The 16,679-nt window shown below is 41.2% G+C and overlaps 1 protein-coding gene across 1 annotated transcript; it reads right to left on the bottom strand.

Annotated features, from left to right (window-relative positions):
• Positions 1-1,712: 1,712 nt before the first annotated feature.
• On the bottom strand, positions 1,713-16,263 carry LOC130478281 (coagulation factor VII-like). Its single transcript, XM_056850431.1, has 8 exons — positions 16,185-16,263; positions 15,680-15,840; positions 14,852-14,876; positions 14,332-14,445; positions 12,353-12,487; positions 10,556-10,905; positions 2,736-2,853; positions 1,713-2,290 (listed from the first exon to the last, which is right to left on the bottom strand). The coding sequence occupies exons 1-8, from the start codon at positions 16,261-16,263 to the stop codon at positions 1,713-1,715; spliced, it is 1,560 nt and encodes a 519-aa protein (XP_056706409.1).
• Between the last annotated feature and the right edge of the window lie 416 nt (positions 16,264-16,679).

Below are 16,679 nucleotides of genomic sequence, written 5' to 3'. Positions count from 1 at the left end.
AGGAGTTTTGCGCCCTAGAGACTCTCTGAAGGTGTCTACATTTTTAAAACAAATGTTGGAGTTTTTTTTTAAAGTGTGTCTTCGAATTGTTGGTTCAGCTTGTAGTAACACATTGTCTGAGGCTTTTGACTCCCTCACCCAGCATCCAGGCTGTTGTTCATTATGATTGTATTTAACTCCAATCTCATGTGTCCTTTGTACAGACGGAACTGTGTATTGCTGCAGCCCTCAGACAATAAAATCTGTTTCGGATGTTGTGGGGCTCAGTGGTGCTTGGTAAGATGAATCTGTAGTTCAAAAAATTCAGGACAGCGTGCAGCCCCCTTAAAGTATATGCGGGGGGGGGGCGGGGAGATATGTGAATATATTCTACACGTCCGCATTAATGAGTGCAAATTCAAGCAGCTGCCTTAACAACAGCAGGATCCAATCTTCCATGATTTGTTTGGGACCGCTGAAGAAAATAAAATCTCCTACCTTTGAAATCTAATCAGTACTACCTAATTGTCATGTTGTGACATGTCAAATGAGGAATACTGCTGATATTAATCAGTACCATCTAATTGTAGTGTTGTGACATGCCATATGAGGAATACTGCTGGAAGTATTTAACTCTGTTCTTTGGCTCCACTGATTTTAGTGGAACTGAGATTGACCTAACTCCTGTTGGATTGTAGCCCATATTTTGAACCTATGGTTGCATTGAAAAATGAGGCCTCCATGGGTATCAGTGAGTGCCCCGGAACTCTCCAGAGTAAGCTGATATGAGTTAAATGCTTGAGCGTCCAGACACTGGGGGTGGGGGATGGCTGGAGTAGTAGGGATACACTTGGGCAGTAATGCTTTGGAAGATTTACATACAGCTTCAGTATTTTTTTTTTCTTGACAACAGGTCCAGCCACCTGTGAATTTTTTGGTTGTCTGTAGTATGTGGGGCTCATAACTGGGTTTGTTAGAAGTCCCAGATCCTGCTAGAATTATTCTAACTAGTCTGTTCCAGTGTTTATAAAGCTGGGTGTATATGTTTGTCTGCTGTGCAGATAATAGTAATGGTTGCTAGAAGTAATTCCGTTGTTTTAAAAAGTCATTTTAATTGCAAAAGATTTACCAAGGTATTTAAGTAACTAAAAGGCTGCTTATTAAAATTATAGATAGTCATGAAATTCCAGTAAGTACACTTCTAACCATCTATAAACAGGGACCTATCCTCCAGATAATTAGCTTTGGAGTAGTTTTCTAGCTTCTTTTGAAACAAATTCCATAAATTGCCCCCTTTTCCCCCTCTCTTTTTTTTTAAAGCAAAGTGAAATGGAAATAAATCATCACTGTCTGCTCAGTCATTGTTAGCTAAATTATATGGGTTAGCACAGCGTGAGACAGCGAAAGAGAAGCTCTGAGGTAAAACATTTTAATAAGATCATTACAGCACATAAGTTGTGTTCAAATTTCTCAGTTGTTTTTCATTCTCCTACTGAATGTGACTCATGCCAGGCATGTTGTTAAGAGTGAAGTAACCCCAACTTCTAGGCTACATCTTTCTCTGAAGAAGCTGGTTTGATAAACCATTCTGATATGTTATTTTAATTTTTATTGTCGAAGCTACATACAACAGCATATGGAAAGCACTTCTCCAGTGTAATCAATACAGTGCAAACAAATATATTGCAGTAAATTCAAAATACAAATAGTATGTTTTCTATTAAAAATAGCTTTCATATCAACCCACGTAAAAATCCTTCCGAATCAGTCACACTTTCAGTGATTTCTTTTATCCACGAAATGTAGTTGGACACACGGGTGTAAGCCCCATATTTTCCTGCGGTTGCACAACCTTCTCCCCAGCTGACAACTCCCAGGAGAAACCAAGTATTGCGATAAAGTACAGCGAAGGGTCCTCCACTGTCGCCTTTACAAGAATCGTGAGCTGCGTCAGGATAACCTGCACAGAACATGTTGTCTGTAATGAGTTTTTCTGTGGATTGTCTGCAAGTATCCATGCTCACCACAGGCAACTTGACTTTCAGGAGAAAGCGGGTTGACCGCCCCTTCATATGAGTACTGCCCCATCCACTCACTATTCCTACCGTGCCTTTTTCCGTCAGTAAAGTAGCCAGGTTAGGGCTGGGAAGACAAATGGAGAGTACATGCTGGCTGAAAACAACATTGCTGGTCAGCTGAATCAAAGCAATGTCATTGTTGAAGTTGACTGGGTCATATTGGGGATGCTGCCAGAACTGATGCACTCTAACCTTTTGTTCATCCTGTTCTCTCTGGTGCTTGTCATAGTCTCCTGAGAGGCAAATGAAAGTATAACGAATTAATACCTTTGTAGAGCTAGTTATAGTGAGGGGAAAGGAATGAGAGGTGTTTTTAAAAATTGTCTGAAGCAGAAAAGAAGGGGAAATGCCCCTCCTAAATGCCACTAAAACGTTTGCAATTTAAATCTAGGGTGTTTAGCATCACACTCTCTCTTCATCATGGAATTAGCTATTCCATTTCAAGTGCAAGTATTTTGGTTTAATGAAACAGCATGCACCGCTTTCAAATTTTCCTTGAAATGGACTATTTGTTTACAGTATTGGGAACGTGTTGATATATTATCTCTACCATGATCTCGATGGCTAAACACACACTTATGTTAAAAGAGAAAAGAGAGACTGCACCATATATTCACGGGTGTGTGCTGTGGACAGGAAAAAAATGGCTGATGATGCTTATGGCTCCATGGCACTCACCAACAGTAACTTGATGAGGGGCAATGGTATCAAGGCAGTGTGCTGCAGTGAGTACCCACTGACTGCTGATTAAGCTGCCCCCACAAAAGCCATAGCCTCTCTTATTTTGGATCAGTACCTAGGAAGAAAAAGAAGCAGCACATTAAAGTCAACTACATTTCATACAAAGAATAATTAGAAGAAGAAGAGTTGGTTTTTATATGCCGACTTTCTCTGCCACTTAAGGGAGACTCAAACCAGCTTACAATCGCCTTCCCTTCCCCACAACAGACACCCTGTGAGGTAGGTGGGGCTGAGAGAGCTCTTAAGAGAACTGTAACTTGCCCAAGGTCACCCAGCTGTCTTCGTGTGTAGGAATGGGGAAATAAATCCAGTTCACTGGATTAGCCTCCGCCGCTCATGTGGAGGAGTGGGGAATCAAACCTGGTTCTCCAGATCAGAGTCCACTGCTCCAAACCACCGCTCTTAACCACTTCACCACGCTGGCTCTCTACCTAGCTAGGGCACAGAAGTAGAAATCCTTAATGGAAATAACAAGCAGGTAAGCAGCTGTATGGGAAAAGGCTGAAGGTACATTTGTAGATGAGTTTTATACACTTCCAGTTCAGATACAGTGAGGGGAAAAAGTATTTGATCCCCTGCTAAATTTGCCGGTTTGCCCTCTGACGAAGAAATGACCAGTCCATAATTTTAATGGTAGGTTTATTGTAGCTGTGAGACAGAATAACAACAGGAAAAACCCCAGAAACCCAGAAGACAAAAGTCAGAGATTGATGTGCATTATAATGAATGAAATCAGTATTTGATCCCTTATCAACCAGCCAGATTAGGGGTAGGGGTAGGGTTCTGCTGTCGACAGAAGCAATCAATTCATCAGATTCCAAACTAGCCACCATGACCAAGACCAAAGAGCTGTCCAAGGATGTCAGGGACAAGATTGTAGACCTGCACAAGGCTGGACTGGGCTACAAGACTATTGCCAAGCAGCTTGGTGAGAAGGTGACAACCCTAACCCTAACTGTCAACCTCCCTCGGTCTGGAGCTCCATGCAAGATCTCATCTCGTGGAGTTGCAATGATCATGAGAACGGTGATGAAGCAGCCCAGAACTACACAGGGGGAACTTGTCAATGATCTCAGGGCAGCTGGGACCATAGTCACCATGAAAACAGGTGGTAACACACTACGCCGTGAAGGACAGATCTTGCAGAGCCTGCAAGGTTCCCTTGCTCAAGATAGCATATGTACAGGCCCGTCTGCAGTTTGCCTATGCACATCTGAATGACCCAGAGGAGAACTGGGTGAAAGTGTTGTGGCCAGATGAGGCCAAAATCGAACTCTTTGGTATCAACTCAACTCACCGTGTTTGGAGGAGGGGGAATGCTGCCTACGACCCCAAGAACACCATCCCCACTGTCAAACATGGAGAGGGACATATTATGCTTTGGGGGTGTTTTTCTGCTAAGGGGACAGGACACCTTCACCACATCGAAGGGACGATGGACGGGACCATGTATTGTCAAATCTTGGGTGAGCACCTCTTTCCCTCAGCCAGGGCATTGAAAATGGGTCGAGGATGGGTATTCCTGTCAACATATGTCAAAGTTATGCCTAGTCTGTTTTGTAAATAACCAAAATGCATTAAGTTTCAGTCGTTCAGCTACATTCTGTGAGGATTCTAATTGGCCTAAGATACATGCAAACCAATTACCATCTACAGTAATGTTACCTATGAATGATGATTCTGATAACATGCCAGAAGTAAAACAGGAGGTGCAGTCACCAATACATGCAGACTCTGAGAGTGTGCAAAGTGCAGATCAGAGAGTAGTGCCAAGAGTGTCCTCTAGATCTACAAAAGGTATTCCACCTCAAAGGTATGGTGTAACTGCTAACCATGTGTTTGTGAAAGTTCCAACTGATTACAATGATGTGTTAAGTCTAGCCTCAGAAGAGAAAAATGCTTGGCTGCAAGCCATGGAGGCGGAATATAACTCATTGGTGTCAAATGAAGTATTTTCCTTATCTGAATTGCTGGCAGATAAGAAAACTCTGAGTTGCCGTTGGTTGTACAGACTCAAAACCTTGCCAAATGGGAATGTTAAATATAAGGCAAGATTAGTTGCGAGGGGATTTACGCAGGTGGTCGGACAGGATTATTATGAATCATTTGCCCCCACGATTCGCATGGAAACAATAAGAGTTGCATTAACCAAGGCTGGAGCAGAAGGAATGCTAGTTGATCATTTTGATTTTGATACTGCATATCTGAACGCACCTATTGAGGAAGAGTTATATCTTGATCAAATACCAGGGTTCAAATGTCAAAATGCCAAAACAGTGTTAAAATTGCACAAGGCATTATATGGCTTAAAGCAATCAGGACATGCATGGAATATGTGTATAAAAAATGCTTTAACCAAAAAAGAGTTTAAGCAGAGTGTGTCTGATCCATGTCTGTATCAAGTGGAAATATGTAAACAAACCTGTTATTTATTACTTTTTGTGGATGATGTATGTCTAATGTACCACAACAAGGAACAGTTGAAATGGTTTATGCAGACTATACAGGAAATATTTAAAATGAAACATCTAGGCCCGATTAAGAATTACCTAGGGGTGCAAGTCTCCAGAAATGAGAATGGTTGGTGTGCACAAAACCAGGAGACTGAAATGTTTGAATACTGAAAGATGTAAATACTTGAAGAAATGGCTGTGTTTAACAAACGTTTGACTAGGGAGGCGTGTCAACATATGTCAAAGTTATGCCTAGTCTGCAGTTTGCTAAACAGATCATACTGATCAGAGTGACAGCTAAGTCATGTGATAATGCTGGTCTGATCCAGTTTGTACAGCCAGGAATGGGGATTTTCAGAATGACTCATCTCAGGTGAACTGTGATTGGTCATGAATGTGTATATAAGTCTGTATAGTGAATGTAAGTTACCTATTGCCTGAAATATATATGCTGGCGGAGCATGCTGATGCTCAGAGCTGTGAATGTTAACAGCAAAGGACTCTGTGTAGATATTGTAAATAAATTGTACATAGCAGAACTGCATGGTGTGAAGTTGCTACCAGGTAAACTCCTGAAGTCCAGACAAGCTGTGCGCGACAGGGTTATGGGCCCAGATAGACTGCGCTGAGAGCTGGAGGTTCTATTGGAGTTGGTGAGCTACTGCCGTGAGTTGCTGCTGTGAGCGGTTTGGATGACTACAGAGGCCAGCGACACTGAGGACCTTGATGTTCAGTCTGCAGACGGTTCAGTTGTTTCTGACAAGGAGTCGGAGGAGGAACCAGGGGAAGATAATCAGCTACTGCCGGTGAGAGAAGATATCATGGCGCAAGCTGCTTCTGCCCTGCTGATTGATAAACTGACTGCAGATAACTATGCTGTGCGGTCTCTGCGAATGGAGCATTATCTTAAGCGTGAGTCATTGTGGATGTATGTGGATTCTCCCCCACAAGCTCCCACACCTGAGGAAAGTTTAAAAGACCAGAAGGCATTGGCCACGTTGATATTAAGTGTTGCTGATGACCAGTTGGTGCATGTGGCGGGACAGGGGTCAGCTAAAGATGCCTGGAATAGCCTCAAGGCTGTATATGTGCAAGACACGGCTGGATCTCTTATTTCCCTGATGAGAAGGATTTATAGAAAGACTATGGAGCCAAATGAGAGTGTTAGAGCTCATTTGAATACCTTAGCCACATATTTTCAACTGCTGGCTCAGAGGGGAAAGCAGATTTCTGACCAGGACCAGGTGTTTATAGTTTTAAGTTCCCTGACGGAGCGTTTCGACCCACTTATCTCAGCCCTTGAATCTGTGGATGCAGCAAAATTATCTTTGCAGTATATCTCAGGGAGATTGTTAGCAGAGGAGGCGCGATATATGCAACGGGAGTTGGCAGTTAGCCAGACCGGGAGCTGTGCCAAGCATGAGATAAGGAAGGATACAAGCCTCAGCTGTGAAACAAGCAAGCCTATACCTGTGGCTTTACGTGTCAAGAAATGTTACAGATGTGGAAAAGAGGGGCACATTCAAAGATTTTGCCCTGCTGCAAGGAAATACAGAGAAGGAAAAAAGACTCAAGTTGTGACCAAACAGCAAGCTACGCTGGTGAGAGTGAGTCCAGACTCCCTGAATGACTCTTGGATAATTGACTCAGGAGCTTCACAAATATTTGTGAGGGAGGAAAGGCTACTAATGAACTCACATCAATCGGCGTTAGGTCATGTAAGTGTGGCAGATGGACGTTCTGCAACTGTTTCCTGTGAAGGAAGTGTAATGTTTGGAAGTTTAAACCATACATTCAATGATGTGCTTTGTATACCCTCTCTTGAGAGAAACTTATTAAGTATAAGTGCACTAGATTCTGCTGGATTCAGTGTGACTTTCAGAAATAAGTGCTGTAATATTCTCAAAGGTGATAAAGTTATGGCAGTGGGGAAATCGAAAGGTAATGTGTATGTGCTAGAGAACATGGCAGGTAAAGCACAAACAGTGTTAAATAAAAACCCACACCATAAGTGTATACATTTGCTACATAGAAAACTCGGCCATGTGGGCTGGGGTACCTTGAATAAAACTCTTGCCCTGCTGGGCAAAGAGAAGGTTGAAGGGTGCAAAACATATCTGGATTGTGATGTGTGCAAGCAAAGTAAGTCTAAAGCACACCCAGTTGCACCAAGGAGTGACAGAGTAACAAAAACCCCTCTATATCTCATTCATAGTGATGTGGTAGGCCCTTTCCCAGACAGTATATCTAAAAGAAAATATCTTCTTCTTTTGATAGATGATGCCACAAGGTTCACATGGGTGTACCCCATAGCAAAGAAGTCAGAGGTGTGTGATACTATAAAGATGTGGGCTAATAATGTGCAAAGGCAATTGGGGCATAAAATTTGTAAGTTCCAAAGTGATTTTGGGGGCAAGTACATGTCTGGTGAAATGGCTCATTGGTTTAAGACTCAAGGTATTGAACATAGAATTGCAAATGTATCTATGAGTCAAGAAAATGGTGTTGCAGAGAGAAAGGCAGGAGTACTGCAAACAATGATAAAATCAATGCTACTTGATGCTGGATTGCCAAAAATGTTCTGGGCTGAAGCGGCAAAAAATGCTTCTTATATTTCAAATAGAATTTGGACAAGTGCCACAAATAATATTCCATACAAGGCTTTGTATGGGAAAGATCCCAGTTTGGATCATATCAGGATATTTGGCAGTAAAGCATGGGTTAATATACCACTGAAACAAAGTAGGAAAGGTGGTGAAAGAGCAAAAAAGTTGACATTCCTGGGGTATCAGACAGGAATGAAATCTTACCGTTTTGTAAATAACCAAAATGCATTAAGTTTCAGTCGTTCAGCTACATTCTGTGAGGATTCTAATTGGCCTAAGATACATGCAAACCAATTACCATCTACAGTAATGTTACCTATGAACGATGATTCTGATAACATGCCAGAAGTAAAACAGGAGGTGCAGTCACCAATACATGCAGACTCTGAGAGTGTGCAAAGTGCAGATCAGAGAGTAGTGCCAAGAGTGTCCTCTAGATCTACAAAAGGTATTCCACCTCAAAGGTATGGTGTAACTGCTAACCATGTGTTTGTGAAAGTTCCAACTGATTACAATGATGTGTTAAGTCTAGCCTCAGAAGAGAAAAATGCTTGGCTGCAAGCCATGGAGGCGGAATATAACTCATTGGTGTCAAATGAAGTATTTTCCTTATCTGAATTGCTGGCAGATAAGAAAACTCTGAGTTGCCGTTGGTTGTACAGACTCAAAACCTTGCCAAATGGGAATGTTAAATATAAGGCAAGATTAGTTGTGAGGGGATTTACGCAGGTGGTCGGACAGGATTATTATGAATCATTTGCCCCCACGATTCGCATGGAAACAATAAGAGTTGCATTAACCAAGGCTGGAGCAGAAGGAATGCTAGTTGATCATTTTGATTTTGATACTGCATATCTGAACGCACCTATTGAGGAAGAGTTATATCTTGATCAAATACCAGGGTTCAAATGTCAAAATGCCAAAACAGTGTTAAAATTGCACAAGGCATTATATGGCTTAAAGCAATCAGGACATGCATGGAATATGTGTATAAAAAATGCTTTAACCAAAAAAGAGTTAAGCAGAGTGTGTCTGATCCATGTCTGTATCAAGTGGAAATATGTAAACAAACCTGTTATTTATTACTTTTTGTGGATGATGTATGTCTAATGTACCACAACAAGGAACAGTTGAAATGGTTTATGCAGACTATACAGGAAATATTTAAAATGAAACATCTAGGCCCGATTAAGAATTACCTAGGGGTGCAAGTCTCCAGAAATGAGAATGGTTGGTGTGCACAAAACCAGGAGACTGAAATGTTTGAATACTGAAAGATGTAAATACTTGAAGAAATGGCTGTGTTTAACAAACGTTTGACTAGGGAGGCGTGTCAACATATGTCAAAGTTATGCCTAGTCTGCAGTTTGCTAAACAGATCATACTGATCAGAGTGACAGCTAAGTCATGTGATAATGCTGGTCTGATCCAGTTTGTACAGCCAGGAATGGGGATTTCCAGAATGACTCATCTCAGGTGAACTGTGATTGGTCATGAATGTGTATATAAGTCTGTATAGTGAATGTAAGTTACCTATTGCCTGAAATATATATGCTGGCGGAGCATGCTGATGCTCAGAGCTGTGAATGTTAACAGCAAAGGACTCTGTGTAGATATTGTAAATAAATTGTACATAGCAGAACTGCGTGGTGTGAAGTTGCTACCAGGTAAACTCCTGAAGTCCAGACAAGCTGTGCGTGACAATTCCAGCATGACAATGACCCAAAACACATGGCCAAGGCAACAAAGGAGTGGCTCAAGAAGAAGCACATTAAGGTCCTGGAGTGGCCTAGCCAGTCTCCAGACCTTAATCCCATCGAAAATCTGTCGAGGGAGCTGAAGGTTCCAGTAGCTACACATCAGCCTCGAAATCTTACTGACTTGGAGAGGATCTGCAAAGAGGAGTGGGACAAAATACCTCCTGAGATGTGTGCAAACCTGGTGGCCACCTACAAGAAACGTCTGACCTCTGCAATTGCCAACAAGGGTTTTGCCACCAAGTACTAAGTCATCTTTTGCAAAGGGATCAAATACTTATTTCACTCATTATAATGCACATCAATCTCTGACTTTTGTCTTCTGGGTTTCTTGGGGTTTTCCTGTTATTCCATCTCTCACAGCTACAATAAACCTACCATTAAAATTATAGACTGGTCATTTCTTCGTCAGAGGGCAAATGGGCAAATTCAGCAGGGGATCAAATACTTTCCCCCCTCACTGTATAAAAGGGTTTATAAAAAGATACTGTGATGTGTGACAATATCTCTAGGCATTGAGAGCTGTGCCCACAGTACCAGAGCAGCAGCTCCTCCTCACAGGATGTGCACAGAGGTTCCAGTACTGGCATGATGGCACGCCATAGTTCCTTGGCCCGCTTATAATGGCCCAAACCCAAGCTTAGAGGCTGGCACAGCCGCCACCACACTTCGAGGACAAAGCTGTGCATTCAAGGGGAACTCATGATGAGTAACTTCAGGATGGTTAAGAGCATTTTTGTTCCCTCCTGTAAAAAAATCCAGCCTGATGCAGAGTTCTGGATAACTCAAAAGCTTGCATACTTTTTCAAGTCTTAACACATATTACCTGGCTTTTGTTTTGGCTTTTTACATTAGATCAGCAAAACTATTTGCAACTTTTTGCATAAATGGAGTGTGAGCTAAGGCAATTTTGTCAGAACTTTCAAGAAAAGTATCCTTACCTGCCAGGGACAGTCTCCTGGGCGGCAGAAGGAGCCTCCAATTATCCTTGAGTCGCCATCTTCATCAGAGTAATTTATGTTTAGCCAACTGTGTTGATCCACTTCTGTGAGGTTCCTTTCAGTCTCTTTAAGGTCATCTTCCTCATTCTCTCCTTCTATTGCAGTCTGATTCAATTCTACCATGGCCTGAATTAATGTCTGATTCCAACTGGTCATGTTCTCCTGAGACAATGTTTGGTTCATTCCATCCCTAGTCCAAGCATTAGTTTGGTTGTGCCCAAAATATCCTTCTTCAGATCCTTCTTCATAAGAACGTGTAGATCCTTTAGCCAACCCACAGGGAAAGTGATCTTAAAGGAAGAAAATTCAAGAGAAATCCACTTACTTTAATGTAAGCTATTTAAATAATTCAAAAGTAGTCATAGGCCTGATTACTTTTATTAGTGAATTATCTGGTTTCCTGAAATGAGAAAAGTTGTAAAGAACTTCAGCAATTAATGTAACCTAAGAGAGAATTTCCCCTCAGCTGATCACTGAGGAAAAAAATTAAAGATAAAAAAGTGCATACAAATTTACCTATACTCTTAATTGTATACAAATCATTAATGCCAAAATTATTGTGGCATGCAGATAAGATAAGGTACTATTTGTTCACTTACACCTCTTTATCATATTTTTATATCAGCAAAAATAATATACATGGCCTTAGAGTAAAAGCATTTGTATGCTAATTTTCCCTACTTGCCTGTTCCCTTGGCAGGCATTTCTATTCCTACCCTGAGAGAGTTGATTCCTGGTGGGTTTGCGAAACCTTTGATTCTCCCTTAAGTGGTAGAGAAAGTCGGCATATAAAAACCAACTCTTCTTCTTCTTCTTTGTGAAACAGGAGAAGGGGGTGGGTATTGCCCTCCCTGTCACTTCTGTCAGCTCAGCACAGCTCCGCTGACAGAAGAGGAAGAAGGGAGAAATTTCACTCCCTTCTCCCTGCAACCCCCTGACCCTCGTGGCTATTAGTCACAATACTGTGACCAATACTGTGATCCAAGGAATCAATTTTCCTGGTTTTGGAAATGGCAACTGGTGGGATGCAAAAGCAGGGAAGATCCAAGACAATATGTTGGATCCAACCCAATATTTCCCCCCCCCCCCATTTACTCTTATAATCTTATTCCTTGGCCTGCAATTGATCAGAAGTCTGTATATTTCCCTTATTCATCCTTTTATCTTTCCCATAATAATTCAAATTGTGGCTCAGTGAAAGAGCATCTGCTTGGCATGCAGAAAGTCCCAGGTTCAATCCCTGGCATCTCCAGTTAAGGGACTAGGCAAGTAGGTGATGTGAAAGACCTCAGCCTGAGACCCTGGAGAGCCGCTGCCCATCTGAGCAGACAATACTGACCTTGATGGACCAATGGTCTTATTCAATATAAGGCAGCTTTCATGCGTTCATGTGTGTATGTTCAGGTTTATAGCCCTCAGCTGAAAGTACTGGAACAGAGATAATTAATGTTTATAAATATGTATTAAATTAATTTACATCTCTATAGCCTAACAGTGGATGGCAGATAAGGAAATATGTTGGTTAAAGTTTCTGTGCAGCTGACAGCAATTGGCTGATTATTATTAGTTCATTTTAGGATGAAAAACTAGGATATGTTTTTGGTGGAACCATTATCTGTGAGTAGGTAAATTACAACTGCACATCACAACACAATATGGTACAGTTCATTTGGGGGTTGTGCCACAGTCTGAGCATGAGACCCACTCTCTTCTCAATCAGTAAAGATCAACCTTTACCTGTTGGTATGCACCGTTTTCCATCTTCACTTAGTATATAACCCAAAGCACAGGAGCAGGTCACATGAAGAGACTGTTCATTATCTTGGCAGTATTGCCCACAGTCGCCATTCTTGTACCAGCATTCTGACTTCTCTGCATAAGAAGGACACTTTTTAACAGGTTCTTAATTGGAAAAGAGCCACTCAGCACTGTTGACTTTTCAATGCCATCTTAAATAGCAGGAATTAAATTCATAACTCAGGACTGTTACACATTTCTATATGCTATTTATTTAAAACGTTTATTAGCCACTTTTCTACCATTTAGGAACTCAAGACAGCTTACAAAGCATGAAGCTGCCTTATACTGAGTCAGATCTTTGGTCTATCTAGGTCTGCTCTGACTGGCAGAAGCTCTTTGAAGTCTCAGGTAGAGGTCTTTCACAATATGTGCTGCTTGACTCTAACTAGAGATGCCAGGGACTGAACTTTGGGCCTTCAGCATACAAATCAGATGATGTACCCCTCAGCAGCAGCTGCTCCTGACATTAAAATCACTGCAGTGAAGAAGAGGGGTCATTTAATTAGTTTTTTCAATGAATGCATAAAAGGAGATTATCAGAGTCATAGCCCCTGGCTAAGCCCTCCCTGCATGCAATACTCGTGTGCATAGGTGGAACCCTGGAAATTCACTGTATGAACACGGGTGCCTTCACCACATGAGCTCCGTTCACAAATTACAGTGAACATATGTACCATCAGTGTACACTGTTCACTTGATTTTTCTTTATATGTTCACTGAATAATTCTCATGTTACATTCAACGCATGCACATTTGAACATGTGATTTAAACCCCACATTTGTCCAGATACTGGTCTCTAGTTTCACTTGTAAAGTGAATGTGAGCTTGCTCTTTCATACAAATAGATGCATGCACTGTAACATGTCAACAGGGATATGGAGTTTTGGATTCTGGACAGCAGCTGTGATCCTAACTCCCCACACTTGACACATTCATGTGTAGTCTGAAAAGTGCTACTGTGTCACTACTTTATATATGTACTGTTTAACTGAAGAGTTCCTTAATATTGTTTATTTAATTTATAACCCACCTTTCTCCCCAATGCAGACCCAAAGCCACTTACATTGTTCTCCTCTCCTTTATTTTATTTTATTTTATTTTATTTTATTTTCACAACAATCCTGTGGGGTACTTTAGGCTGAGAGTGTGTGACTGGTCCAAGATTACCCAGCAAGCTTTCATGGCAGAGTGGTAATTCAAACTTGGATCTCCCAGATCTTAGTCCAACATTCTAACCACTGCACCACACTAGTTCTTATTCCTTTACCTGAGAAAAGGGAAGAGCTTTGTGCATATGTATCTGTGTACAAACAACTGAGGCAACACCAAGGGAGAAAGGGCAACAGAGAGAGAGACTTGAATTGCCTGAAGGTGAAAACCCCTTTTGATGCAGGGTCTCTTCTACTGGCGTAATGGATCTGCTGCCTTGTTGGAATGCCTTCTTTGCCTCTACCAGTGCTCTGTTTGCATATTTGTGGATAAAGCACACATTGCAAGACACCGTAAATCTCCAGTGTCATCTCATCCAAAGAAAACTAAACCTGGGTATCACTGCCCCTGAAACTCCTTTCCACTTGGGGAAACTGGAAACACAGTGGTTAAAGTGTCAGCATAGGATGAGAAAGACCTGGGTTCAAGCCCTCACTGTGTCATGAATCCCAATGGGTGACCTTGGGCTAGACACACTTAGCCCACCTGTGGTTTTGACAGGGTGGTTTTGACTATAAAATAAAGGAGGGGATAATCATGTATGTGGCCTTGAACTCTTTGGAGGAAGGGTGGAATGCAAATGTACTCAATAAATATAAATAAATATTGTATCATCACAGTACTGCATTAACAACCAAGGCACAAGAGTTCCTGAAAGTTAACAATCATTCTCTTATGTAAAAATCAATCTGTTCCTCTTACTCACCTATGTCACACTCATTCCCTGCAAATCTTGGAGGGCAAATGCAGGAAACTTGGTAGAACTTCACTTTGCAGACTCCACCGTTCTTACAGGGATTCTCTTTGCAGGGGTTTAAATCTGTTTGGAAGATGAGAACTGCCATGTGAAAAACATCAGGGCAAGAGACAAGTAGTGAACTGAACCCAGGAAAGGGTATTATCAGAAGAGAATGAAATACGCACCACGGTGACTGCTCTTAAAAATCGAACCATCACCATTCATTCAGTATTAGGATAATCAAGAAGCAAGCCTGTCAAATTTCAGGGTATTTTACTTGATGCTATTTTAAAATATATTAATTTTTCTCTTAAATTCTGTTCCTTGGTATTTTAACTTTTAAAATAGCATCAAGTTTTAAATTTTTAATTTGTCTAAAAACCAATGTGCTTTCCTTGAATAAAGAAATTACAAATTTTTACTAGCCTTCACGTTAGCTCTCAGTTGACCATAGCAGAAGGGGGGGAAATCAAAGATAATCTCCTACCTTTGTAATCAAACCAGAACTCCATCTGCAAAATAATTATGAAAGAATTGGTAAATTAGTCATCAGACATTATCTGGGGATCCCTCCTTTTAAGATTAAGCTGTAATGGATAAGTGATTCTATATATTAGTTTAATTTAAGCCACACATGATTGTGCATTGAAACATCCTGCTCCTACGATCTGCAATACCACATTCTGGCACCCCACTCAAAACATTTACCTGAACATCTTGCTCTATCTACATAGCACAATGTTGCCAATGCAAGGGTGGTACCACACCAGCTTTCTAGTATGAAACCCTATAGGAACTGTGGAACTGGTGCAAAGCTGGACCAACCAACCTGCTTTGTGGGGCGGGGAGGACAGCACCAAGTTGTGAAAAAAGGGGAGTTCAATTATAACAGTTTAGATTTATACACCCATTGCTGCATCTTTAATCAAGTTGGATGGCTTTGAGGATTTCTTACTGGCTTCTAATTCCAGATAGGTAGCTATGTTAGTCAGCAATACTGGAATAAAACAGTGACATCTTAAAGACTAACAAAAGTTATTCCAACATACACTTTTGTAAGTCATTTTATCAGATGCATATCTATCAGGCTACCTTAGATTACTGGCTTCTGTATAACTAATCAGTGATTTAAAAATATTTAGTGATGACTTATACATTTTCAAATAACAATACTGATCCATATGAATGGGGAAGTAGGCTCTTGTGGTTGCTTGATCTCATGATTCAAAGTATTTTGGGGATGCTTGGAGAAATGCCCTTCCACGTATCTCCCAGGTGCCAGCTCTAGGTTTAGGTTTCCTGAAAATCAGCTCACTGTTTTCTCCTGCGATTTGAAAATCTCTTTTGCCTCCTCAAAAGAGCACTTTTCTTCAAAGCATTCTCTCTCCAGATCTCCTGGGCGAATTTCCTCTAAGAATTGGTTGGCACGTTTATGAATCCTCAGGACCTGGTTTGCCTCTTCTGGTCTCATGAAAACTATGAAAACAGAGCGATGCCATTATGAATCCTGCTTCTTGAATCCAGTCTAGTCATAGACTTGAAGAAGTGAGCAGAAGTAAACATGAAGTTATTCCCCCTTGGTTAAAAAAATTAAAGGAACAAGTTATGGTAGCACATTTGAAAATATTAGATCGGAATTCAACCTCAGGCTTAATCTCAGGATAGGAAAGATGTAGGTTAAATGGAAGCTGCAACTTATTTTTGGGATGGAATATCTAAAATGAAATTATGGGTGCTAGCTCTTATTTAGGTATACGAGTATATTGGCTGGTGTTTGAATCAACAGTCAGAGCCCCATTTTGAGATTAATAAGTACCTACCTGAAAATGAAAATGCTAGGCTGCTGTAGAAGGAGCATATTAATAAAATAAAGGTCACGCTCAAGGAACTTCTAGCCATTCTACAGCCAAAATGGGTAGGCTCTTATAGTTTTGTAGAAGGTCACCTACACAGAGAAGAAGAGAATGAACAAGTTCCACTCGAAGTAAGTGAGATGAGAGAGAATGAAGGACAGAGGGTATGTGGGTATATAGAAATCAGGAAGTGAGGAGAGGGAGAAATAGAAATAAAAGGAATGAAAGTAGGATTGCCAACCTCCAGTTGGTGGCTGGAGATTTCCTGGGATTACAACTAATCAGGTGACAGAGCTCAGTTCCTGGAGAAAATGGCCACTTTGGAAGGTGGATTCTATGGCATTATATGCCATTTAAGCCCCTCCCCAAACCCCACCCTCCTCAGGCTCCACCCCCACAATCTTTAGGTATTTCCCCGTTCAGAGCTGGAAATCCTAAATTAAAGGCCAAGTAGGTTTCACA

The sequence above is a fragment of the Euleptes europaea genome, chromosome 5 (assembly GCF_029931775.1).
Source record: "Euleptes europaea isolate rEulEur1 chromosome 5, rEulEur1.hap1, whole genome shotgun sequence".
In the NCBI taxonomy this organism is placed as follows: domain Eukaryota; kingdom Metazoa; phylum Chordata; class Lepidosauria; order Squamata; family Sphaerodactylidae; genus Euleptes; species Euleptes europaea.
This window is presented reverse-complemented; position numbering and strand designations above follow the sequence as displayed.

Coding starts and splice junctions, on each gene's coding strand:
- LOC130478281 (XM_056850431.1), bottom strand. CDS start 16,263: ATGGCTAGAAGTTCCTTGAGCGTGACCTTTATTTTATTAATATGCTCC. Junction 14,877..15,679: donor TCAAATCGCAGGAGAAAACA/GTGAGCTGATTT, acceptor ATTATTTTGCAG/ATGGAGTTCTGGTTTGATTA. Junction 2,854..10,555: donor CAGGAGACTGTCCCTGGCAG/GTAAGGATACTT, acceptor TTTTCTTCCTAG/GTACTGATCCAAAATAAGAG.